This window comes from Notothenia coriiceps, unplaced genomic scaffold, assembly GCF_000735185.1.
Source record: "Notothenia coriiceps isolate Sejong01 unplaced genomic scaffold, NC01 NC01_scaffold00015335, whole genome shotgun sequence".
Taxonomy (NCBI): Eukaryota; Metazoa; Chordata; class Actinopteri; order Perciformes; family Nototheniidae; genus Notothenia; species Notothenia coriiceps.
Window position 1 is genome coordinate 1 of NW_011348036.1, and position 27,578 is coordinate 27,578.

Here is a 27,578-nt window from a genome sequence, read left to right on the forward strand (position 1 = left end):
ACACATTAAAACTTTCATTCAACAATACATTCAAAATCAAAGTCAATTTCAGAGAACTTACCAAGGAAAACCCCCGCTCTGGAGCTCTCTCCCTCTCAACCAGTGCTTTTATGCTCCACACATGGACAGAAAACCAAAGACACACCTTCATACCCATATATGTGGGGAAAGGTCATGGCCTCTGCTGTGCAGGACTGGAAATGTCCAGACATATTCTCCTATGGTATGTCCTAAACCCATTTTGGGGCTTCAGTACTTTTCCATTGAGTCAGGGGTCTCCTGTGCACAGCTTGCTGTGAGTAAAGACAACTGTCTCCCCTCTTTAAACAGTGACACCCATTGTGATAAACTATAATAGGCCTTAAACTCAATTTACCAAACCCCTTGTGTTTGTAAATACTGTGATTATAGAACAACATGAAATATAATGCATTGTTGGTATATTGTAATTTATAAAACGGACAAGTCAAATCAAGCAATCTGATTGGTTCTTAGCCGTGATATACTGAGCGTATACCACGGGTAGAATTGTAAGTTACTTTTCACAACAAGTCAGTATACCGTTGGGCTGAAAAGCAAACTACTGGAACAAGAAAGCAGCGGAGAAGTAACGGGGCAGAAGCCCTCCTTTTTGACGCAGCGGTCCAGACATAGACATCAAACGCCAAAACATATTCAGTGTGCAGTTCCTTTGGCGTCGGGCCGAACCACGCCCCTTAGCTGTGATATAATGAGCATATACCACGGCCTGTCGTGAGCTATTGCTTAAATATATATTGGACATGTTTGTTGTTGTTGATATTTAGGTACAATGTGCACATTATTGCTTCTCTGTCTATATAAATATTTTATTTTATTGAATTTCCTCGTCAGGGTTTTAAAGGCCACCGGCTGCACGACGTCCTCTCCTCGCCCGGAACAGCTGACCTCACGGCTGACGTTGATTTCAGTTTCCTGCGGACGATGATCGGAGGGGGCGTGGCCTGTTTGGGACCTGTCACTCAAAAGATGTTCCTGAAAAACATGGGCATCGACGCCCGCATGGAGGTGAGTCTGACAGACGCTACGTTTTATCACTAAAAACAGTAGATTTAACGGTCCAGAGTGGATATGGATTATTTTAGAGCCTGATAAGACTTAGAAACATTTATGCAAGCATGGGTTGACATCACATTTAGTGGGCAACATGTTTTATTAGGACTATAGCTATTCCTGATTTAGTCTAGTTTTTCTTTTCTTTTCCTAAAACACTGTATAAATGAATATTAGTATATCATATTACCAAAAATGGCCACTGAATGTGCTGTTTACATGTCCACAAAAGCTCCTAAACATTAATTAAATCAAACATGGGCATCGATTCTCGCATGCAGGTCAGTGTTTTTATCACTAATAACAAGAGATATAAGGATAAAAGATTGTTCAATTAAAGGTCCTGAGTGGATATGGATTATTTTTTAGTTTTACAGAACACACACCTCTGATTCTGTGGTTCTGGTTCTCCGCAGGTTCTTCTGAGGAACTGCAGTGACGGGCCCACCCGTATGCAGCTGATCAGAAGCTACGACATGCTGATGAATCCGGAGAAGATGGGCGAGCGCTTCCTGTTCTTCAGTCTGCTGCACCACAGCCGGCTCGCCAAACCCAAAAAATCAGAGGGTATGAAGCTGGAGGATAAGAGACCGGCGCCACTTCCTGTGGGCGGATTCACCGAGATCAGCTTCTCCTGAGACTTTAGAGACTCTGGAGACGTTTACAAGCTCGGGACGGACATTACGGGACATTTCAGAAGATCGTGTTCATGGGACGATACTGTTTGTAAAGCTGACATAAAAAAGTATTTATAAAATGTATAACGCCTCCATTGGACTCCTTTGTTTACTTCCAGAGCTTAGTGGCATCCAGATGTGACACTCATGCTCCTATTGGCTAGCGCTCCAACACATTGTACGTGATAGGCTAAGGGGGCGGGAGATCTCTAAGCAGGTTGACCAATCACAACAGAGCCTGCCAGCTAACCAATCAGAGCAGACTGGGCTCTGGTTTCAGACAGAGGGTGAAAAGAGGGGCTGCAGCACAGACAGTATGAGAAAAAATAAAGGTATTTTTGAACATTAAAGCATGAAAACATAATATGTCCTCTTAAACTTTTACAAAAGAAACAATAAGGTGGAAAATTCATATGCAAGGACGGCAAATGATTCATCTCTGTGCTTAGGATTTCTTAGCCAGGACTGGAAAATCCTCTAGCACTGGCATGTCGTGTATCACCAGAAGCTATTTTCCCTGGAGAAGCTCACCAGCACTAAAAAAAGCTGGAAAATTAAAAGTTACATTTCCTTTTAAGGTCATGTTGAAGCTAAACAGTGCATATGTCAATGAGTGAAACCTGGCAGCTACAGCAGTCAGTAGCAAAGGTGTGTCAGAAATAGACACTGAATCTTTTATGTCTTTCAACACTCAACACCACATTATTAAAGACTTTAAACGCAGCGACAAAGATGCACAGTTATTACAACACACGCTTAGGGATAAAAGCAACTTAGGGTTTTGTTGTTAATAAAAATCAGTTTGTATTTGTCTGCCTCACTTGTTGCAACTTGAAACCAAGAATCTGCCTTCGGTCTTAGAAACACAACACAGACGCTCCACCGTGTACGCAACACACTCACTGAGGAAGCTAGCTAAAATGCTATGACTCTGCACGACATTACATTAATGGGTTTACACGCATCCAAATCTTCACACTGGAGCAATGGATATTTAAAGAAACACTTTATTGAAATATACTTAGTTCTTATTGACTTTCTGTTAGACCAACAGGTCCACTGAGATGTTACTGTAGCCTCGCTTACACAAGGACTGCAGATGTGTGTATATTTCCGCTAGGCTAATGTCCTACAGGAACTAAGGTATCCCTGGACTCTCGGAGAGATCTAATTGATAATGATTTTCTCATCTTACTCCAGCACAGACGCACACTTGCTCTAAGGCTCCAGTTTCTTATTTACACATTCATTTCTCTGCACTGATCCATTGAGTCTGTAAGGCACCGTTATGTGAACAATCAACCACGCGAGATTCAGGGTTGCCAAAACCTAATGAATTATTTGAAAACACTTGCAATGTTTCGGCAAAGGAAGTTATATATAATTTAAAAAAAAGATTAAGACATGTTTAGATTAATTTTTTTATGTTTTGAAATGGGTGGGATCAATCGGGATCAGCTAAGTTGTCAATCGAAAGGTTGTCTCTGTTTATATTAAGCACTGACATTTGTTGTTAGCCTTTAAGCCTCAGTTCCACATTTTTCAAAGGAATTAAGTGTTAAATTATATTTATTACTTATGCTGTCTTATGCGGGATTACTTTTTTTCTATAACTACTTCCTGTTTACACTGCGCCATATAATTACTTGACGACGTTGCCATTACCACAATATTAGCCATCGCTAGCTCCAGTAGTCCAGTCAAGCAGATGGCAGCAAAATAAGTTAACGTTTGATTCAAGATGGCGTGGTTCCTTTAATGCTTTATTATATATTAGTATATGTTATTATGTAATAATTGCATTGCTGTGAGTATCACACAAGCAGTAGGCCGTTAAGCTTTAGGTGAAACATGACAAGCAAGTCAAGAAAATATTTGATATGTTGATGAAACCAGTGCCTGATTGATGACAGGGATAATCTGTGTGATTGACAGCTGTCAGTTACTGACCTTGGCATGAGCGTTCGTCAGTGAGCAGTTTGTGTCCTTTCTGGCAGCTGCATTCGAAGGAGCCCACTGTGTTCTTGCAGAAGTGATCGCAGCCTCCGTTGTTCTCCAGGCATTCGTCGATGTCTGGGTGGAGACGATAACACATTTCAACAATCCATGTTTGTATATCACAAATTAGTTAGACATATAATATTTCTGTACATTTGATGCTATATGACAGAGAAATACTCAGACATACTGTATACACATCTGCTGTCATGTCATTTAACAAACACACTTGCGTTGCGAGCTTGTTTAACAGATCACCAGCAGGCAGCGTGGAATCAGTGATTGGAGGTTAGGCTCAGGGCTTGTTCATAGCGATCCCACTGTCTAAGGCGCATTCACACCGTAGATACGGTAGTTATCTGGAACTAATGGAGTCTAACTTCTGTCAGAGAGAAAGAGGAGAGAGACTATCATTGAGAAATCTATAAAAGCTTCTTTTTTTTACTGTGGGTGACGACCAATGAAAGGGTTTATTGTTACCTTTTTATATCTGTCATCAACCATCATGATGGATCAACTGGAAACATTTTTTGACAATGTTTTTATTTATTTTTTATTTTGTACGCTCATATTGAGGGATAAGAAGCAAAGGTTCATGAATTTGGGATTTGTACCAAGTCTTGATCATGTCAAGAAGAGAGAGCTGATAACAGCCTCCTTTCAGCCTGATATATACCTATTTTTCAGTTCATTACAACGTGTAATAAATCATAAAGCGGATTTACAAACAACTCTAAAACTGGCAGCACTTTGAGAGTAAAACATTGATTTAAGCTACTTTCAAAAGCAGTATGAGAAGCTGTTAATATGCTGACAACAATTTACATATCTAACAAACATATAGACAGCTCTGTGATCACGGGAGCGAGTGTCTGCTGAATCCCTGTGGAATGAACCCTGTATACCTGAGCTCCAGCCCAGGTGTGCTAAAGACTTCCAGAGGAGCAGATTCTAAAATAATAATGAGGCTATAGCCCGAGGCAGCATGTTCAGCGCCAACTGAAAATCTGCAGGCTCCACTAATCCCAACCATCCAAACCTCACTCCCTGCCTCATCCCGTCCTCAGTGCCCTCGCATGAACCCAAACTGCATATCATCACTTCTTATGAATACATTTAGCTTCTCCTCATCTCTCAATTAAAGTGATGATCAGATCATTCCATTTGCTGCTTGAGAAGAAGGTGAGATCAGCCTGTGGAGGTGGAGAGGAGCAGGAGGAAAGGAGGTGTGAGAAGGGACAATAGTCTGGCAGATTACACAGGCTAAACCTTTTTTGATTGGTGCTCTAAGTGATGAATATTGTGAGGGATTAACAACTAAACCCTTGAGCTGGGGAGTAACTCAGGCAAGACACCATGGAGAGAGAAGTAGAGGAGGGGAGTGGGGGGGAGAGGAAGAAGGAAGGAGGTGGGATACAATCAGTAGTGTGTAAATTGTGGCTTCCGAGGCTATATGTACACTGCATTTATTTAGTCTTAATTTTTGAGTATCTCAATAAATTCAGCTATTAACGGGGTCAGGAGAAGGTGGCAGGAGCACATAGAGGTCCAGTCAACACGCACACACAAATGGCCCTCAGTGTAGCGTGATACCAGCCCTTATAAAACATCCAGTAACTAAGCCACTGTGTGTTTCCATCGGGTAGATTCTGGCCTCTCTGGCCTGATCCTCTCGCTCTGTATCCTCAGGGAGCTTCTGCTGAATGAACTCTTCATCTAAATATGGAGCCGAGACAGGAATCCACAAGGAGGAGGCCGCGGTAAAAATGTAGTAAACTGTATGTCCCGCTTTGCCCTGTCCGCGCACTTTTAAAGGGATTGTCCCTCCGTCTGGCTCGGCTAAAACGGATTTCCCCGTTGGCTGGCGGGATGAAAGTGAGGCCATGGGGTTTTTTAAGGAGAGCGGGCCAAGTAAGGGTGTACCCCTAAGTTAATGTAATTAGAAGTATTTAGATTGGTTAGCTCCTAAAAATATATCTCTTAGTTTATTACTAAATCGCCTCTTGACTTTCACTGTAATTTTTATTTGCAGTAGATTACAGCTTTCTGTTTTTTATTTTGGCAAATGTTTGAAATTCAGCAACTTTATGTCTCAATAACAAAAGTCAAGTAAGTTAAAGGTAGAAAGTAAATGGGGGGCAAAAGTAGAGGTTTAGGGAGGCGTCATTAAAACCTACTTTTGGGCCTTGTAATACAAACACAGTTCTTGATCCTGCCAAGAATAGGGAGCTAAAATACAGTTTAGCCTGATATATACTTACTTCGAGGTTTATTACAACACGTTGTGAACCTTTAATATGCAAGTAGAAAGCCACTCTAACACTCGCAGCACTTTGATAGCAAAAATGTAATGGAGGCTGTATTGATTTTTCTTTTTCCTATTTGACCCTCTTTTGTTATTCATGTCCAACCTGCAGCACCGTCTGCCAAAGGATTGAAATCAATAATATCCATATTTCTGTTATTTTCCTCGACAGTAGCTTGTTAGGCCACGTTAATCTCTACCTGTGAGACAGCAGGAGGGATGGCTAGCTGCGGGTTACAAACATACGCAGTCTTTCAAATCCTGAGACTACATGATTTTTTTTCTCAAGACTAGGCATTTGGAAGTTTTTCTGCTCCTGAATCTTGTGGATTGAAATGAATCAGAGACCACAGAAAGAAAAGCTTCAGGAGTGAGGAAATGTGGATTCTCCAACCAGGCATGTTGTTAAGAAAGACATATGCGCAAACAAACAAACGCCATCCTACAACATTCCCTCTGCCCACATCGTCTCCGCTCTAATGCCTATGTAAAAACAGTGGATACCACCCCTGGTCTAACCCAACACAGACAGACACAGCTTCGTAATTATTCTGGCAGCCACAAACACTGGCAGAACCAGCGCTTTCTACCCACACTTAATGGCCACTCTGGGGATGACTGAGCCTTATAACGGGGTATATAATTACCTTTAATGGAGCTTAAATAAGCTTTGAGTTTAAATAAATACATTAAGCCTCCGCACATCTTGAAATGATAAAGTTTGGAGAAGAGGGAGAAGACAGATAAAAGCCAGTAAGGAGAGTGGGTGAAGGGGGAATGGAGGGTGGCCTGCCATGGGTGGCAGTTCTCAGTATTTCAGGGCTTGTTTTTACAAATGTTAAGCACTATTTTGACCTCATGTCATTGTGTTTACATGCACATCTTTGTTTTAAAGCACAAAGGCCATTTGACATGTGTTTATCCATCACTTAGTGTTCTCCATAGCCATGTATACTTGAGGTCAAATCCAAGTACAGCAGATCATAAAAAAGTATTTCAGAGAAATGCATCAACTTCCCTTTAAGTGTTACACCTGACGAGGTCACAGGAGCTGATGGGGATGTCTTTAATGACATGTCTTGAACACAGACCCACAGGGAGGCATCTTTATATTGTTAAGGCCCATGATTGCGAAACACCCTCCCAGAAAGGGATCTCAGAGATCGTTCATACTTCTGAGAGCCAACTCGAGACAGACCTTCTTAACTTGTCTTTTAATTTAAATGTATTTATTATAAATGTATTCATTTTATGATGATTTGTTTATTCATTTATATGTTTTTATTCAGTTTTCTTTAGTCCTGTGTTTATTGACTTCTGTTGATTTTAAGTGTGTTGACTGGTATTTAATTACCTTGGAAGGGGGGTTTGAGAAGCACTTTGTGTGACATTTAGTCTAGGAAAAATGCTAAATAAATAAAGTTTGAATTGATTTGATTTAAACAAAATTATTGAATAAATGTGATGATTTTTTATGGCAGATGAAAATGCAGATAATCCCAATCAAAATGTTAACGCAATCCAGAGATGTGTTTTTGTTTGTTTAAACCATGGTTTAAACACTGTAAAATATGTAATTGTGAGAGAATCTGTGTGTTCATGTGAATGGGCAACTAGATGTCATCTTGCACCAACATCTGGAGAGCCAGAAGCTATCTTAACTCAGGCGTTTGAGGATGCTCCTAATTAACTAATTAGCTCTTTGAACCGAGCAAAACAATTGTCTCTGCTTATTTCCAACAATCAAACAAAAATGTAAAAATCACACACATCCATATCTAAGTCTTTCACACCAATGATTCCAACTGTAGTGAGTCATTTGTAATTTTCACACAATTTGCACATGCACGCACGCACGCACGCACGCACGCACGCACGCACACGCACACACACACACACACACACACACACACACACACACACACACACACACACACAGCTGTCTCCTGGGATCCATCTCTGACATTTAGTCTAGACGATCAATATCTTGCTCGAGCCTTCAATCAATAGTTTCCTCCTTTGCCAAGAGCAGTTTGTATCTCAAAATCTCACACAGCTTAAATCTTTTGCTGACAGATATGAAGCTGCATGCGTGACATGGAATTTTCCCGGTTTCACACATCCAAATGAAGTACTTTTAGGGGCCTTTAAAAGCTACCCAGAATTACATTTAAGAGCAATTTAACGAGCAAAATGAAGAAAGAAAGAAACCTGGCAAAAGCAGTCTATTCCCAATTGAACATAGCTAAAGAAAGTTGTGAAACGTGTTAATGGTCATTCAATAAAAACATGACATTGTATTAAACCTGTTTGTTTCTCAAGGAAATCGAGAATTCAATTGGTGTCGGTAATATCCAAGTAGGGTGCCATTAAAGCAGGAGCACAGCAACTAAAAGAGCTCCAGTCAACAAACGAAAAACACATGATGAACTTCAGTGCACTTTCGCATTTCTTTCAAACATTACATTTTTCCAAACATAAAAAAGTTTTCTCCAATATATGTTTCAATTATTAACTCTTCGATGAGCATATTGAACTGCACAGGAACATATCGATGGACACTTGTTAATTAATGTGACAATAAAGGGCTAGTTAGTAGTATTAAGCGACACTAATTAGCAGAGATGGAAAATGGTGGTGATGGCAACACCAGCAGCCCTCTCAATTTGGTATCTCTCAAAGTAGTGTTATGGTAAGGATGGCCTGGCCCTGGCAGTGTTAAGCAGCACATGTTTGAGGAGTTGTATGGCTCAGAACAAAAAAAGAGCAGGATTAAAATTCACTTTCACCACAATATGAAGGTGAACAGATTGAAAGGCTTCCAACACAATGCCATTTAAATTGAATCCTCAGGTATTTAATCAGTTTCTTTGAGGGAATTCATTTTTTCCTAGGTCAGATATTTTTGAAGTGAATTCCTCACATACACTGTGTTAGCTGAGGAGGATCGCTAACATCCACTTCGGCCAAAGGAAACAAGCTCCACCCCCCCCGCCTGCTCCTCTGTGAGCCTCGGGGGCTGTGTTTGAGGAGTCTAATGTTTGGAATGGGTAACCTGACTCCAGAAGAGACCCTGATGCTGCTGCGGGGTTCAGCTGCCTGATAAAGACTGACCTTATTGATTAGCGTGCCGCCTAAAACAGCCGCCAGCAATAAGGGCAAAGTAAATGAACGCTAATTCTCACCTCCGACCCCGGCGTATAGAGGTCAAGCGCAGGGTGAGGATGTTATGTAAGAGGCTAGAAAGATGGAAAGAATCGACGGGAACTGGCATCTAATAAAACTTAAATTGTTACTTAAACCTTTTTTAGACTTACTTGTAGGAATGTGCTAATCATACCCCCAGGGTACGAGCTGCATAGCAAAGACTTTTACCAAATATAGTTTTACCAAATATTTGCAGTAAAAACCAATTAAATGGAATACATTTGCAGAAACCCGAACCTCTACAAATAATTATGGACTTAGTGCAGGGGATCTAGTTTTCTTGGAGAGTGCTGGTTTTCTTCGCTGGTTGTTGCCGGTGGATACGACAGACATCAGGCCAGGAGGTAGCGTGTATTTATTCTGGTATTAAAAGACCTAAGCACATGATTCTGTTTAATAACAACGGTTCCACAGGGGCATGTGTGCCAAGGGAAACTCTCAGTTTTACACAACAATAAAACAGCCAGTGATCTGGACTAGAGCCAAGACTGCTGGCCGTGGCGCAGTCATGTAAGGTGATGGAGAACATGGCGCTATGACAGGATCAGTGCGGTTGATGAAAGTGGACACTGATGGGGTAATTGATGACTGTGACTCCTTACTGATGCGACAGGGACAGACAGATAAACAAATATGCAGGTGTTGCAATAAAAAAAGGACAAACTGGTAAGAGAAATCTGAACTTTTTTTTAATCTATTGTAACATCATTTCCAAAATATTCGCATGAAGTCTGACCATTTTCTGGGACTTGTTAAATATTAAAAAGCCTCGACAAACCAGAGAGCTGCTGTGATTGCCCTCCGTATAATTTGCGGAACACACACCACCATACAACATATACGCTTGTATGGTATTCTCTCTGCCTCTATCATATTGCGAGCATTATCTGTTCCTACAGTAGGGACTGTGTCCGCTAGCGCCAATTCCTGTGCAACTTTAAGAAAGGTTCGACAAAACATTCTTTCCTCCATCTCCACCACAACTAGAGGGAACGAGTGCAGTAGGCATTTGTCCTGGATTAGGTGTTACCACAAAGGTAGCGATGTCCAGGAATCTTGTAGCTTGTTACAGCTCCAGATTAATTGTGAGCTTTAACATTTTAAACTTACTTTTGGATTCTCCAGAAATCAAATTTGGCTTTGGAACCAGACAACCGTCTCTGGGTTTGTTAACATGCATTAGTGGTCATGGTATTCTTTTGTTAGAAGACTATTAGCTGCTTGCTAAGTGGATATGATCAAGTCCTTGTCTTAGTTTGATATGACTATGTGTTTGTGTGCTTTCAGGTCTTTTCAGGTAGAAGAGGAATGCAGGCCAGTGGGGACGTGTTTCAGGTGCCAAACTGTGCACTGTACCATTCCCCGACCACACGCTATCCACAGAAACACTCATACAACTGCAAGAACACACACACACCCACACGCAAACACTCTCCATTAAGCTTATAAGTACACCAAATATTGACTAACATGCAACCGACTAAATGTGTGCTAATTAACCGAGAGAGTGACACACACACACACACACACACACACACACACACACACACACACACACACACACACACACACACACACACACACACACACACACACACACACACACACACACACAATAACTCAATAACTCATCCATACTCCGGTGTGTACCTTCTAATCAAACATCTGGTAACTGTTTTTGAAAAAAGATCTTCTTCCCTTTTCTCTACCTCTTTTTTCCTTCCTCTCTCCTCTCCCTCCCTCTCTCTCTCACCCAGTTGTCGGCACGAGAGCCCCGTGATGAAATGCCTCCTCCAGTCGGCGTCTGTCATCGTGAGAGGCTGAACCGACTCGTCTGTCAGCGCAGATGAAAGGGCGTTTATCGGACTGGTGGGTTTTAAACATGCCCTACATAGTTTATATTGAAATGATTATGATAGACAGGCACGGCAGGGCACATCCCCTTGGCTCTGAAGCAAGGTAGATACAGACAGGGAGAGAGAGCCGGGTGGAGAGGGAGCTGTCTGCCTCTATCAAGCAATTTAGTGGCACATTAGATGAGACCACCTCACAGCGTGGCACTTATCCAGCCGCTAACTACTATGTTCAGTAAACTACTAACTGCCGGCACTTATACTACAGTCTGTGCAATACATAACACAACTGTGATAACATGTGCCACCAGATCTGCTACATACCCACACATGTACACACAGATAGGCTTCAGCAGGATATATTGATTAGCACTGCGGGTCTTGGAATTGACTGAATGCTGTTATTCTGTCCTCATCAATAAAGAAAGAAGTAAAGCACAGTGATCTAACAGCAAGATGGGACGCCTTTTGAGTACATTAGGGTAGGGGTTGAAGGGGCCGACAATTTCACCGCAACTTCCGTTATTCAAATCCAACCATGGGACCTTTTTTTGCACACCATCCACCCTCATTTACTGTCAGCATTATACCGCATTTGGTTGAACAGATCCTTTGAAGTGAATGGGAAATATGAAGTGTGATACATAATGATGAAAACAAAAAATGGATAAGGGCAGTAAACCCATAATTCTAATGTATTTGTTCATCTTAAACCACAGCCAAGATCTTTTGACAGTCTATACTTGTACTACAGCACATCATAGTCTTGGTCTAGCTGAATTATTGGAGGGTGTCGGACAGCATGAATGTGTGTGTACAGAGAAGTGTTTAGTTTGCATCAGTTTGAGTGCGAGTCCTCCTGGGTGATGGATACTGATCGATGTGCGCTGCCTGCTCTGTGTCTCTCTGCACTGATCCCTACTTTGGGATTTATGAAGCCTGGGGGCTGATCCACATCCAAATTATGTGGGCGGGGCACAGCTGGACTGCACTCTTATCAATCTTCCCCACTCAACTCAAGCCCAAAAAAAAGGGGGAAACTTTTCATTTTTCTACCACTGTAAATGCTAGGTTTTGTCAAAACCACATATCACCTGGGGAGACAAAGTGGAAGTGTCGGGCCTAAATCTGACATCAGAGCATGCCTTTCAGTAGACAGTACTACTATATGGGTTGCTAGAGCCAAATGGATGTCCGCATGAACATGGCTTTTACATTTTAAATATGTAATGTCCTCACATGAAATATTCATCAAAGTCTGAGCGAAACATTTCCATGTAAAGGAATGTTGGTCTGGATGGATGTAAACGGTCTGCAAAGGCTATAATCCAAAAGTTTCTCACAAACACTCGTGCTTCTATTGGTACGCGCTCCAACGCATTGTAAGTGATAGGCTAAGGGGCGTTAAATCCTTAAGCCGTTGACCAATCACAACAGAGCCAGGGGGGAAAGAGGTGCTGCAGCACAGGCAGTATGAGAAAATTAAGGCACCGAAAGCATGTAAACATGTCATATTAGAGGCACACAAAACGAATATGAAACCTGAACATTTGCATAAAATGACCTATTTAACTCACAGTTTATCATTGTTACCATAAGGATGAAGTTCCCTTACCTGACCCTAGCCCCTAACCCTAACCATGACCTTTCCCAGAACACAACGTGCACAAGCTTTAGTATATATGCCGATCTACAGCTGGATGGTGCTGTCTGCGTGTCCTGGCTGAAAGAGAGTGGCTGGGCAGCGTGGGCCTCACTGTTCAAACATCTTAAAGTTTGCTGATGCGTCGTCTGCCTGCCATGCCTGAGACAGCTCCGGTTCCAGGATTTCACACACTTACATGCCACATTCTCAAACTGCCTGACACTCACTGCAGAACACACTCCAGAACATACACACATACAGTATTATACAATTTAAAAAGAGCACGCTCGGATCACACGAGGACTGCAGATTCTGACAAAGAGTCATGTCACGTCACATAACCTTGTTGCTGTGACGATTCCTTGACCATGTCTGTCAAATGGTTGAGCCCCACAACTCCATCTCTCCATATCCATACAGAGAGGAGGAAGGAGGTGTAGCATCCAACACCATACAGTACATGTACTGTACATGTGGCAGATTATATACAGAAATACATATTCATTACATTGTACATATCATCGTCACTGTGAACTTTTGCATATCCTCCTATATTAGCCAATATTTTTGACGCACTAAACTTTCTTTGTGTTTTTATTTGTAATAGTATCTTGATAGTGTCTTATTTATTTCATCTTATTGGTTTATTGTTTATTGTATGCACGAAACGCCAAGGCACATTTTTTGTTATTGTAAATCTACTCGACAATAACAATTATTCTCCTTCTTTGGCAAGACAATAGCCAGGTGTCCACAACCTTCTCACTGCTGCTTCGCCCTGAGGAGATAAAGCACTGCTGCCAGAGTTTGAACCCACGGGTCGGCCTCATTGAGCGGGACTGTTTGTTTAGAAGAAAGCCACAACACTACAATTATATGTTTGGGAAGTTCTGGCCCACGCTGCGGCAGCCCTCTCCTCGGACCACTGTCATTGACGTCAGCGGCAGGTTGGTGGAAGCATAGAAAAAGCCCAGAGGCATATTCAAAAACAACAGACTGTGGCAGTGACCACGACCGACGCTGTATGAAGTTGGAAGTGAAGCAGATGGCTGGGGTGTGGTTTGGTCTAGGTAACTGAAACGCTTACACAGTGCAGAGTGCTCAGTGATCAGCAGCTGTAGACCTTTGCTCATACAGCAGGCTTGAAGGCATCAGAAAACATTCACTTTACTGACCTTTGCAGGTTTTGCCATCGGGCTGCAGAGTGAATCCCACGGGGCAGCTGCAGCGCACCCCTGTGGCGGTGTCTTTGCATGTCCTGTCACAGCCGCCATTGTTCACGGCGCAGGTCTCTGCAGATGGCGGGACAGAGATGGAGGAAGAGAAAGAGAAGAAGGGGGTGTTAACATGTGACCCCTGCTTCTAAAACAGCATCAAAAAGAAACAAGGGACACTGAAGGTGATGTGGGTTGAGAGAAAAGGTTCATGCAGTGGAAAAATACACAACAAACAGCACAGTAATGTTTTCTTGCGTTTTCACAACACTCCAAAGATTTTTTTTTTTTTGAAGATAATACAGTGTTCATAAACTCAGAAAGTCACAGTAAATATTTAGGTGAAAAAGTATTTGGCTCAATGGTTGGTCCTGTTTCAAAATGTGACAAGAAATCATCGTTAACACAAAAAGGGAAAGGGTTAATGTAAGTAGATGGAAAAATAAAGTTAGTGCAAGGTTGAGTGCTGTAAGTCTAGAACACTCTCGGCAGCACCGGCGTATATATATTTTAGTCCAGAAAAATGTTTTTGTACGTGGCGCAGATAAAGGTTTGCTGGGACTTGTGGATATTGCCTGCGCTGATCCCAAAACCAACAGGAGCTCATGGTAACTCTAGCTCACCTGCCCAGCCACTGTTGCTTTAGCAAAGCTCGGTACACACTTTCCCAATAGGCCTCCAAATGTGCTGAGGAGGCTGACATTTGACGTTGACTCATGTCTGTTGAAAGGGATTTAATAAAACTACACCTAATAAGGAAGTTTCAGTTAGTAAATGTTTGGTTATTGGTGGGTTTGACTTCAATCATTTCAGAGAAAATTGTACACTTTGCTGCTGAAGGTACAAGGGCTAAGAGTTGAGATATTCCACTAGTTATTGGGCTTTTAAAACCTCCATCTGAAACCCAACAGGTCACATTTATAAATACACCATCATAACAAAAGTTGGCTTTTGAAATTCAAAGGATTGTTCCAGCAACATGTAAATCGGGGACGTTACTCTCCTTTTTGGCAGCTTCTTCCCATTTAATTAAAGTGGCAGGATTGTGTGTGCCTACTAGGAGAAGTGAGGAAATAGGAAAAGCCTTTTCAGGCGTGCAAACACATTCACATCTAGAGGTCAATTCATTAGCATAAAGCATTCTGTCAAGAAACAGGAAGGTATTTGTGGGGTTGTTTGTGTTTCTTCATGTGGCTCCAAACAGCATCAATCTGTTTTCTAGCCTGCATTTGTTCCTTGCTGTGTTTATCCTTGAAAGCTCTGTGTTCATCACACGCAATGTCTTTCATGTCTCGTTCTCTCTGGGAACGTTCTGAGACCAGATATCAAACTATTTTGTAATTCTGAACTGTCTTACGAGGGAGGATAAGGGCCACATGTGAATTTTCGAAGATTAAAGTAAAAAATGTAGTTTTAGTGCCAGAATTCAGACTTTCTTCTCAGAAATTTGACGATTTTCTTAGAATTCTGAGATTAAACTGAAAGTTCTGATTTTGTTTGTCAAAACGTTTTTGTCAGGATTCTGATTTTAAAGACCCTAATCTTCCGTATTGTCTTAAATGGATTCGTTATTTAAAAAAATGTTGCAGGAGGCTTCACAGAGTTTGTGTTTGAGTAGAAAAACAGCAAAGGGCAAGGCTGTAAGTAGACACTAACCGTAACCCTCATTTAAACAGTCTGTCTGACAGGGTTTGGTCCTGTATGATACAACAGAAGACCCCTGTCCCATCTCCTCTCCCCAGCTTGGGTCCCTGTCCGTCTGCGTGAGAATTAAGGTTAAAGGCTATATGCCTGCGCAGGTGCATACAGTCAATAAGACTTTTTGTGTTAGTGTTAAGGTACATGTGCATGAGCGTGGGCTTGATGTGAGTGGAGGTGGTGTTTGAGGGTCAGAGTGATTTATACAGAGTACAGTTGGCCCTATCATTAGGTGAGGGTTGAACACAGTCCTGCTCAGCGCCCCAGCCTCAGGCCAGATTGAGAAGGGGAACACAGACGCACCGCCAAGCCTGATTGATGTGCTGGACAAGCCCCTTATAACCCCCTCGGCCCCCTCTCCAAGCCTCTACACTCTCCATATAACCCTGCATATTTCTATCCCAGCCTGTCTGAGTGTGTGTGTGTGTGTTTGTGTGTGCGCAGCATATATCTGCTTGTTACTTCGATGTCATGAGGGCTGGAATCACATATGATGGATTCTAAACTCATACTGTATTTTTCCTCTGGGTGTCTAATGTTAGATCAGTCTTGTTTGGTGTTTTGTTTTTTTCAGCACCACACTTGCAAAAGTTGGGGTATTCTCTTTTGACACGGTCCACAATGTGAAGGCTACAATTGCTAAATTGTTGATTATGTGTCAGAGTAACTGAAGCAATGACACATATTGAATGTGGATTTTAGGTCATATATGTTGATATATTCATATATTTTTTTACACAGTTGTCTAGTGTGATTGTGGCAAAGATTACATGAATAGTTCAACATCTTGCAAAATACCAGCATCTTGTAAGTTACCATCCAAACTATTACTAGAGAAACCTTACTTCACATTAAGACTCCATTAAGTCACCCGTCCGAGAAATATTCTATAATACGACAATATGTAAAGAATAAGATGTAAGTAGGCTGACTTTGTTACATTTTAGACTGAGCCAGGCTAGCTGTATATAGGCTAAACTTAGCTAATAGCTTGCTGGCTCAAACATAATCTTTACAGAAACATGACTGGAATCAATGTTCTTATCTTACTCTTAGCAAAAAAGTGTAGTGTATTTCCCAAAATATGGTGGTATGAATAAAAAAAGGCCCAATGTCTATTCTAGGGAATTGACTGTTGAGTCAGTTCACAACTTTTCCATTTCCACTTTTATTTGATGAACATGTTTGATAATGTTTCTAGAAATGCTACTGTTGCATGTATCTCACATGTCTGTGAGTATTAGTTAATAATGTTCATTTTATTATAATTTTTATTTTTAGACTATAAAGACCACCCATTGGGTGCTTTGACTCAAGATGAAATCAATTTGAATGGAGAAAGGAAAAACGTGGCAGCATATTCAGAAGATGATGCAAAATGTTAAGATTTCAGGAGGGGGGAGGCTGCCGAAATGAAAGCAACCCAACACAACTCTCCTCTTGCCGATTGAACAAGGTCAGCAACTGCATGTTAACGGATGACAATATGTCAGCAAGGGGAAGAGGAATGAGAGGAAAAACTGTATGGATACACATGTCCGTCGTCTTCTCATGGAACTGCTGACTTTTTCCAAGAGAGGACACATGTTCTATTGATTAAAGATGGAAAGCATGAGAGGGAAAACTATGTGCACTGTGTGTACTAAAGCATCATGCCAAGTCACTAACTGTTGGAAAAAAGGTGAGAGGGGCACGATCATCTGTCAACTCTCAACAAGATCCCCTTTTGCCCCGTGATTGGCATCTAAATCAGCTGTCAGTTAGCATAGCTCTGGTCTGCAATCCCGCTATATAGATACACCTACTGTGAACACACAAACACACACATCAGCTTAGCTCCATCTGTCCAGAGGTGATGGTTTATTTGGAGTCCAGAGCCAATGTAGCACAAGTGAGCACCTGGCTCCTGAATTTTCTTCAATAGCAACATCATGAAATGTCTCAGAATTACTTTTCATCAGATCGCCCACACTTCTTCTGTCCTATTTCCCTTCTGGCTTGCTCTCAAGGTTTCTCCTTTTGTTATCTCACCACCGCCTTTTATTAGAGCTCCGGTCGCAGATCCATTTGTCTAGGATCGGCACGTTGTCTGTGCTGTGTGATGGCAGCGAGTGCACAGGCAGGAGTACCTCGTGTCAGAGGAATCAGACTGATAGCTATGTCAAATCTAACATGCTGCTGCTGTTCAGGCGGTGCTAGTGCAGCATCGGGATGGTCTCTATGCTCTTAACAACCCCAGGCATGGACATGTGTTTGTTCATGCACACTGATAACTTCCCTCAGGGTTGAGTATTGGGGTAAGTGGTGGCCCTTGATTAAAAGTAATAATAACAATAATAATCTGTGATTAATCATGAATAGTCAAAAGCTGTTTTATTTTTCTTTATTGTAACATCTCAGCTTAGTTTAAATGATTTCTTAATTATTGGCATGAAGTCCAAGCATTTTCTGACACCTAGCTGAAGCATCTTCAAAGCGGCTGTCACAGAGAATAACTGTGATAACCCTCTGTATAATGTGTGCGACACACGGAATATGTTCTTGGTAGTATTTGCTCTGCCAGCTTCACATTGTTAGCACTATTTGTTCCCACAATGCCTCCGCTTTCTTTTCGTTTTTCCTGCCATGCAATTCAATTCCAACCCCAACCCTAACCCTAACTTGAACTGTACTGGATGTACAGTATGGGAGGCACTTAGGGTCAAACTTGGTAATGTCAATTATTTGCGTAATTTTTCTAATTTCATTTTCCTTAACGTGGTAAGCTTTCCAGATCAATTGCAAACTTTAATGTGGTAACATTTGAATTATTCAGGGTTCGAAACTGCAAATTGCTGAACCGCTCAGGATGTGTAGTGGAGCTTTCAGGAAAAGATGATGGATTCCACCAAGCTGAATATAAGTTTCACATTTATCAACTTCTATGTTGAGTGGCCAACTTGAACAAAGTTAGGCTGTTTAGGCTAACATGACTTTGTTTTTTGTTTCTGTTTGTTGACAGTTCTGAGATTCAGACATCAACACATTCAGAAAGACTGGATAATGGGAATCTGGATGGCAGTGTCCTCAAAGCCTTTCTCACACTGCATGACTTGCCAAAGGTGCTACTGAGGCTGGTGCTATTGTAGACAGTTTTATTTGAAAGAAAAACCTGAGGATTTTTCCAGCGTAATTTGCAGCAAGTTGTAAATGACGTTACAAGAGGAGCACCATCAGGAAAGGTGACATGCTGGTACAACAGGAAGTGAAACAGGGTTTAGTGTGGAGTCAGGAGACTTCTATATTCAAGGTAAATAAAGGAGAAGAGAAAAGAACAAAGAGGTATAATAAAGATGAGGAAAAACAAATTCTCCATTCTTCCTTCGAGCCACATTGGCCGGAACCTGCTGAAATAAAATAGTAAATTAATTGACTGCAGACTGTACAGCACATCAGTTTGGAGTTCCAGATATTGGGGTGCAGGGGAGGAATGATGGGTTGAAGATCTGAAAAGAAAAGTGGCAGGGTCCAGTCCTTCAGGAACCAAATAATGCCCATCTCGTTTATTTTTGTATAAGTTCTCGATGTCGCACCTTTCAACAATAGCCATCCTTTACAGCAGAAACCGAACCTGAAAACCATCCTTAAAAACAAAGGTAGCATTGGACTGTTGCTTTTATTCGCTCGACTTTACTGCCCCTTCAGAAGATTGTGGTTTTGAGAACAGGCTGCCAAGTACAGTGTAAAACGTTTATGGGGCAACCATGGGGTAAGCTTGGTCCAGAACGTTATTTTACAAAATTGGTGGTCTATTAGGGGAATGGAACACATACATTGTACAGTAAAGCTGCATTCACATGACAAGCGGTAAAACGGCTCTGTGCTGTCGTTGATGTTGTGTTTCGACCCTCAGCGTCGCGAATCGTACGAAATTGCGAGCAGTTCTTGATTGCTGTTGACTTTTTGATGCACAACCAATCAGATGACAGCTGTGCTAAGCGGCGCAAGCTAACAAGGGAGGTACCCATAAAAACAAAACGTATCTGGTGCTTTCACCGCAAGGCTCTGCACCCAACCTCACAGTGAGCAAAGAGCGAATCATGTGAATGCGGCTTAAGGTGCAACATGGAAAGCAAATGTTAGTCATCGAGAAAAACCTTTAGTAGTTTTAGGAAGGACCACTTCAAAGGAAAACAGGGACTTCTTTCACTTTGTTTTCATCACGTAAGGTACAGAAGCAACAAAACGGACTGTGGGAGACACAGTGGGCATCATCGGATTACAAAAAAAAGAATGTTAACAAAATAAAGACAGAGAGGAGGACGAGGAGGAGGAACGGAGAGGAATGGAGTCGGGGATACAAGCACAAGCGCCATGGCAACACATAGAAAGAGGAAGAAAAGAGTTACCCATAAGTAGCCGCCGTTTCACCCGCTTGTCCACATCAGCTACTGACGTGGCATTGAACTCAGAGCTCTCAATTGCAGCCTCATCTTTCTCTAAAACACAAGTGACAAGGGGACAAACAGTGAGCAGCAGGTTAATGAGAAGCCCAAATGACCAGACCTTCAGCCCCTCTTGGTGTTTGAGCAAAAAAACCAAAGCCAAGAAGCAAGAAGCGATGAGGAAGCGCCAAAATCCCTGTTAGAGTGTTAATCCCCAAACAAATGATAAATCCCCCAGAGCAAACAAAAGAACAAAATAAAATAAATGAAATATTGGTATCAGTGTGTAGCTCACAAAATGAAGCGGTAGATAGGCAAGAAGGTAGGTGGGGAGGGAAGGAGATTGAGGACTTACGTGAAAAAGTAAACCAATAAAAGATGGTTAGAGGTGTGGGGGTTTTAGGGATGGAATGAGGTTGGGGTGAACATTAACGGGGATCTTAAATCTTATGTTGACGTTACTGTTTGCAGATGGAGTTTCTGTCTTCCATATCAAACAGCCACACTTTCTCAGCAATGATTCCCTTGCGTTAGGATGGAGGAGGAAGACGAGAAAGAAAGGGAGGGGAGGATACTTGTCCAACCTTTCCAAGACAAGCTGTCTTAAATGTTGGAACAGAGACGGAACCAAGTTGTAATGATGACAAAATGAGGTGAAGGGGAGGAAGACGAGAGGTCGAACAGCAGCGAGAAGTGATCAAACAACCAAGCAATGACAAGATTTTTGAGTGAAATGATGAACAGAGAAGAAAAACAGATAGCGAGGTAGAAAAGGAAAGGCAGAATCAGTCCCATCATGGCCCACAATGGGAGAGCTATATGAGGGACAAAGGGGTGCACACACTGAGAAATGGGGTTTGAAGGGGCAGTGCAAGGAGGGCATGCAGAGAAATAAAAAGGCAGGAGGGGGTAGTCTGGGGGCAGCGCTGGTTGCCTGTTTGTCTATGGAACACATCACAACTGGCTTTAACAGTTAACGCTGGAAGAACCACAATCCAAAATGTGGGCAGCGGAGCGGGGGTGGGAGGGGGGGGCTGAGGTCGGAGGGTGGCCCTGACGATGGTTGTAGAAAGGGTTAAGATGGCATGCATGTGGTGCGTTGAGGATGGTGGGTTTTACGTTATCGAGGAGGGAGGCGGCCTTTCATTTGGGCCTGAGTCATTAGGGCCTGAATGAGCATCTCTTCTTGAATAGACGCCACTTGCCGCTATAGGACTGGGCTTTGATGTATACACTCAGTCCTGAGGTTGGTGAGGGGGTGGATATGGGGGTAATTAATGTTCATTCCATTCCCCGGCCCTGTCCCGCTACGGTTTTCTCTCTCTCCTCTCGGGAGCTTGATGGACAAAGTGGAGGACTCTCTGAAGTACACTCAGGGATGAATGGAGGCTTTCTGGTGCTCGGCTAACGAGTGAAAAGTGGCTGTATGAATGTGTGCGTGATTGTTGAATTGAGAGCTTGGGCATACCAGTCCGTGTGCTTTTGAGCGTCTGCTTTCTTAAGTGTGTGAAAAAATCTGTCACGGAGGGAGATAAAATGTGTGTGTGGATGTGTGAGCCAGGTTGAGAAGGGGTGGGAAGAGAGGAGTCCCTGCCACTCACTTCTAAATAGTCTACAGGGCTAAGCAGTGGTCTGAAGCCCACAGAGAGGGGAGTGAATAGAGAGCCAGACCACAGGACATGGAGGGGGGAAGAGTTAAACTACAACTAGGAGGAGAATGGTAAACACCGATGCACTGGGAAAAACAACAACACAAGGACCAGGGTCACTATAAACAACAACAATAACAAAAAACAAAATGTTATTCAATTCCAAAAAGGGTAAAAAAATAAATAAAAAAATAAAACGAAACCAGAAAAAAAAAGGGAAACCATACAAGTGCAGGGCAGGCTCTCCCATGCAGATGGACAAGCAGACAAACAAACACATGATTGGACGGATTAGTAAAAGAGGAGGTGGCAGACACTTGGACGATATGGCACATGTGAGTGGACAGAGGCAGTAGAAAGAAGGGTTAGCGATGCAAGCCCCTGCCTCTCTATCAGGGAGTATGGAGCAAGGAAGGGGGCTGATGGATGGGGATGTTGTTGTCGGCAGGTTTGTGGTTCTTGCTTTGCTTTTTTGTGTTCGGGAGGTGGAGGATGAGGAGGTAGAGAGAGAGGTGGAGGAGGAGGAGGAGTAGGGTTAGGTTTGCTTTTGAGGGAGCTTAACCTAAGATCAGGCTGCAATTGAGATGTCCGCTTTTAGCCACAACGTCTAACACGTGGCCCTTGACCCCTGACCCCTGTACCGTACCGCCCCACCCCAACAGCAACCAGAGCCAGTCTTTTCTCTTGTGCACTGAGGATTTATCCTTTCAATCCACCTGAATTGAGTTTTAACATGGATGCTCAGACAAGACAGGCAATCAGGAAGCAGCAGGAGGAGGAGGAGGAGGAAGAGGAGGAGGAGGTCGGAGGAGCAGAGGGATAGCACTATATAGTAAGAATAAAGGAAAGGTGGGGACAGGTGGGTCCATTGAGCAATTGGGACACCCAGTCCGAAGACCTTTCTCTCGTCAAATAAAATAGAGATAGAGAGAAAAAACACAAGACATTTGGAAAGAAGGGAGGGTTCTCTCTCGTTTTTATCGTATCTTCTTCTTCGCAGCCTTTTCCTCGATGGTGTGTTCTTCTTTAAAGTAGCTGGAAAGAAAAAGGGGTTAATGGCAGTCAAAACCTAGCAGCACAGCAAACTGCTCGTGTGTTGATAGAGACAGAGGGAGGTGTTTCCAGTGTACGGACAACAGGAAGGACAGCACATCAACATCAGATCATTGTGTGTCCATGGTTTTATCAACAGCATTGACATCATTCTGTGTGTTCGTGTTTTTCAGTTCACAGCATGAATGAGTGTGTGTGGTTTGGTTGTGCAGGTGGTTGCAATCTCACATGTAACGATGTGTTTAAACGCACTTCCACTTTGTTTTCTTTGGTTGAAACCACAAGGAATTGTTGACTTTTTCTTTTGTTGGTTCATTGGGATCTCGCTGTCCAATTACAAATGAACCACAACTTGTAAACAGAAGTCACATGGACTGAAGCGGCTCACTAATTGGCAGAGATTAGGTGACCCATAATCTTGGTGGGTTAGCGATTCTGGCAGTAGGGGAACACTTCAGTTCCTACCTCTACAATAACTGGAGGTTATCACTTTTGGGGAAAAACATTAATTAATTTAGGGCACAACTTTGATTATTTGCTGCTTCAATTATTAACTTGAGGATGCAAAGATGCAGAATCGATCAACACCTTCGATGTGCTTCATGTATTACAGCCCTTGAGGCCAAACTACAACCACTGTGACTGGAACCAGCTGCAGTGGGCTGGCTAAGGTCATAAATGTGGTGATGAAATGACTGTAAGACTTTACAAATGACTAATAACATATATATCAGCAAAAACAAGGCGGAAAAGAACAGTTATGAAGAACTCCACTTACCTTGAACGCTTTTATTTATCCTTTACCGATTAAAACAATTGCAAGACAAAAATCAATGTCCATTATGTGAGAGCTAGGATGTCCTCAGCATGTTGTGGAGTCAACTGAGTTCTGACATGAGGAATGGAGTATCAGAGTGGGTATTGATACATTCAAAAGCAACTCACTTTCAAACATGTAACACAGGAGTAACGTTATGGCCCCAATGGATCATTCAAGAGGCTTTTCGCAATGCAGCGCACCTCTACGGACTTTATATCCGATGTGCGACAGCTTCACAATCTGAAAACCCTGAGAGGCTGTGCTCAGGGCAAGAAAGCCCAAACACCCAGTTCCCAATCGAGCTTCTACGTTGACTCTTTGGGTATGATAAGGTGAAGATAACCCTTGATAAGTAGTTTAAAAAATGGTCTTAAATTAAACAAGGTGCTCTCAGTATGCAAATCAGCTAGTTTAAAATGTTTGCATCTACTGAGAGCAATCACTGTCATTTGAAATAAATGACATGATAATAAAACATATTTGAATGTGACTCTGCATTAATTGTTGATTTAAGGATTTTCACAATGAAAAACATTGATGATTTAGTTGATAAAATATGTGTTCTTTTCTAAATCTACTGACAACCTCACTACCGTGTTTCTGTTGGGTTGAACATAATATGAGTATCTTAGCAGGTTTGATGCAGCATTAAGTTAGCAAGAACCTGGAAAAATTGTTGATTTAATAAGGTCTAATTCTTATTCTTTATCGCTGAGAAGCTCACACTTGAGTGTTACCCATGTCATTTTTATGACTGGAGATTGATTCTACCTGTAAATCAGTGAGCATCAATCTGTTAAAGTGCTGTTTCCCTCAGTATCAAGGGAAGAAGAGAGGAATGATTGTGGAGCTCGGAGACGATCTATCTTTCAACTGTCCAACTCCAGCCCCCGAACACACTTCCACATTCTGTTACTTTGCTTCTTTTATCAGCTGTGCTACACCGACACGGTCATGGCCTTCTATCATACAACAGATGTTACAGTCAAACAGCTGCGGGGGCTTCAGTGTGTGTGTGTGTGTGTGTGTGTGTGTGTGTGTGTGTGTGTGTGTGTGTGTGTGTGTGTGTGTGTGTGTGTGTGTGTGTGTGTGTGAACTGGGAAGACTTCTTGGTTGTCACTCACCGATGCAGGTCTTGCTGTCTGAGTGCAGGGCGTACTTCTGATGGCAGCCACACACCGGCCCTGTGTCTGTGTCATCGCATGTGTGCTGGCAACCGCCGTTTCCATAGTTACACGTCACTGAATACAACACACACACATTCCTGGCTTGTATATCATGCGCAAAACATGGCTCGTGACATTTTAAAAGGTCCACTCATTCTTGATTTAGCTTTAACAACAATATGGGGGGGGGCAGTAACGAAGACGCAACATGGATGCTGTATTGGATATATGGCTCGGGGTGACAGGTGGGAGAGGGCCATAAAAGGATGCAACGAGAGAGACGAAGGAGTGAATTAAGGAGAGAAGGAGAGATAAACAGAGAAAGGGTGAGTGTAATAAATATGGTCTTCAGTGATGGTTATATTATCCTAAATGTCTGTTTCTCTGTTTCTTAAATATATGTCCTTGTTAGTGCTCTTAATGCTGTGATGCAACAAAAGAAATCAGACTTGAATGTATTATCGTATGGTAAAAAGAGAGGACTACAGAGCAACAGAAATAAGATCAGGAGAAAGGGAGAATTAGATAGAGTAAGATGTATAAGAAAGATGGAGAAGGAAGAACAAAGATGGGGCGAGGGACAAAGAAAGAGAGGATAAGAACATTTTGAAAATAATATGTTTATAGTGTTTGAAATTCTTTGGTAATATAACATCTGGTTCTATTGTTTGTAGCATAGAGACACCTTTTATATTTAACATTTAGTACAGTTAGTATTTTATTTTTTAACGGTTTTATGGAATAACATTTCAATTTCTAAAACCACATTTGAAAAGATCTTTTAATTGCATGTTTTAAGCTTTTGATAGTTTAAGACACACAATCTGACTGGTTAGTTTTAGGAAAAGATCCTGGTTTGGGCACTACTTTAAGGTGAGTCCACCGTAAGTTCAAACTGGGTTCCATGCATTTTAAATATTCATAAACAGGTTCCCAACTTCCTTGAAATCTCAAGGTCAAAAGGCAAAAAGGAAAAGGGAAAGAGAAAATGTATAAGCTAACATCAAAAGGATAAGAAAATCCATCCATAGCGGAGAGATATGGAGAAAATTGTAAAGAAGAGATCCTAATGCAGGATCTTTCCTGGAGTTTTTTCGAGTACTTGCAAACCCTTACGCAGCAGAAAATAAAAAGCTTTAAACTTGGCCGCAAAAACAGCCAGCTGAGAAGTACTTTTTGACGGGCCACAAACTATTGAGATGGGGTCTGCCATAGTAAACAGAATTGATTTGTCAAACTCAAACTATTTCAACAGTTTGTGATTCCTCCAATTTGTTAACCTCCTAATTTGCCTCGTTGACAGTTCTCCAGTGGGAAAGGGATAGAAAACTATTCAGATGAAGAGAAGAGAGGAGGTGAGAGATGAAATACAAAGAAAAAAAGGGTGTAAAGACGTGAGAGGATGTGAGAAACAGAACAAAAGAGGCCATAAGGAGAAAGGAGGGAAGATGTGTGCAGATAAAGCTAGCATTTCTTCCATCATGTCCTGTGCCGCAGTGCTCATCAGGCCGTCACAGCACCGGGTCCCTGGCGTCTAATGAAATATTACCACAGCAGGTGACACATTAGAGCCCTTTCGGAGGCTTTCACAATCTTTACACTCTCACCGTCTGAGAGGAGAACAAGATGTGATGCCAAACAAATTGTAACTAAAAGCTTATTTTCCCCCCCCTCAAAAACAGCAGCCCTAAATTCCATGGCTGCAGGCGCTCGGCGTGAAGAGTGAGAAACAGAGATGGAGCTGCGAGGGGGGAGTTTGAGACATGAATTCTCTCTCTACTGAATCCTTCAGCACCTTCGGCTTGGCCTGAAACGCTTAACTGATTTTGGTATTAAATGTCCGCCCTCATAATTTACCCCTGAAGGCCTACTGGATCTTGTCCATCATTGCTATTACAGATGTTTATTATTAAAACAGTTAAGATCCTTCATTGCACCAGTACGTAACCTCAATACAATCAGAAACAGAGTGTTAACACCTTGCTCCCATGTGAACTGTAAAAAGGAATTGACAACTAAATAGAGTGATGCATTGATGACATATTTCTGAAGGGCAACCCGGAAGTTAGCATCGCAACGGCTCCCTTCGTAAAAAAGCGATGGGATTTTACATTGGATTTCTAAATATTCCTGATTCCTGATGTTTCTGATACCTGAGACCATCTCTAGATATTAACACCACTTTTATTATTTTTGGGAATGTAAATGCATCGCCAGAAGAGTAAAAACTAACGAATGGTATAAACAAACTACATCATGGTCGAGTGCTTTCCTTCACCACCGCTAAGCTAAAGGCGGCTAATTTTTGGCGGGATGATCGTTAACAGTCAAATATAGTCACTTGTTAGCAACTTAGGATATTCCATCTAATGGCGTATTTGATGGCATAGAACAAAAACAACTTTTGTGTTGACCGAAGATCTTATTTCAAGCATCTAACCAGGAACATGTTACCAAAAAAACATTGACTTCAAGACGAGGGAACCAGAAAGTGGTTAAATGCTTACTCAATTCCCTCATGGGGGGTGTTACACTGAGGTTAGGTGTGATACGTACATATGCAGTCTTTCTGGTTTTTGTTCAGCTCAAAGCCAGGACGGCACTCGCACGACACCCCGCCCTTGCCTGGAGCCTCTCTGCAGATGTGGGCACAGCCGTGGTCCTTGTTCATGCAGTTCATCCCATCTGTTCAGGGGACAAAGAAACGGAGCTGAGGAACTGTTGTCTTACAAGTCATCAATTATATCATGGAGTAAGAAACTTCAAATCTAAATATT

General features: G+C 42.1%; 2 protein-coding genes across 2 annotated transcripts in view; one reads left to right on the forward strand and one right to left on the reverse strand.

Moving 5' to 3' along the window:
- Window positions 1-873: 873 nt before the first annotated feature.
- LOC104948871 (NADH dehydrogenase [ubiquinone] complex I, assembly factor 7-like) lies at window positions 874-1,853 on the forward strand (the record flags this gene model as incomplete). Its single annotated transcript, XM_010775103.1, has 2 exons — window positions 874-1,047; window positions 1,509-1,853. Coding segments are annotated over 2 exons (396 nt in total), but the record flags the coding sequence as incomplete, so codon positions are not given.
- A 1,858-nt stretch (window positions 1,854-3,711) lies between these two features.
- LOC104948872 (signal peptide, CUB and EGF-like domain-containing protein 1) overlaps window positions 3,712-27,578 on the reverse strand; it is a 62,842-nt gene continuing 38,975 nt past the window's right edge. The window contains exons 5-9 of the mRNA XM_010775104.1: window positions 27,358-27,486; window positions 24,760-24,876; window positions 20,078-20,167; window positions 13,953-14,069; window positions 3,712-3,842 (exon numbers count right to left, since the gene is read on the reverse strand). Of these exons, the coding sequence (XP_010773406.1) occupies window positions 3,712-3,842; window positions 13,953-14,069; window positions 20,078-20,167; window positions 24,760-24,876; window positions 27,358-27,486 (584 nt within the window). The remainder of the gene's footprint in view (window positions 3,843-13,952; window positions 14,070-20,077; window positions 20,168-24,759; window positions 24,877-27,357; window positions 27,487-27,578) is intronic.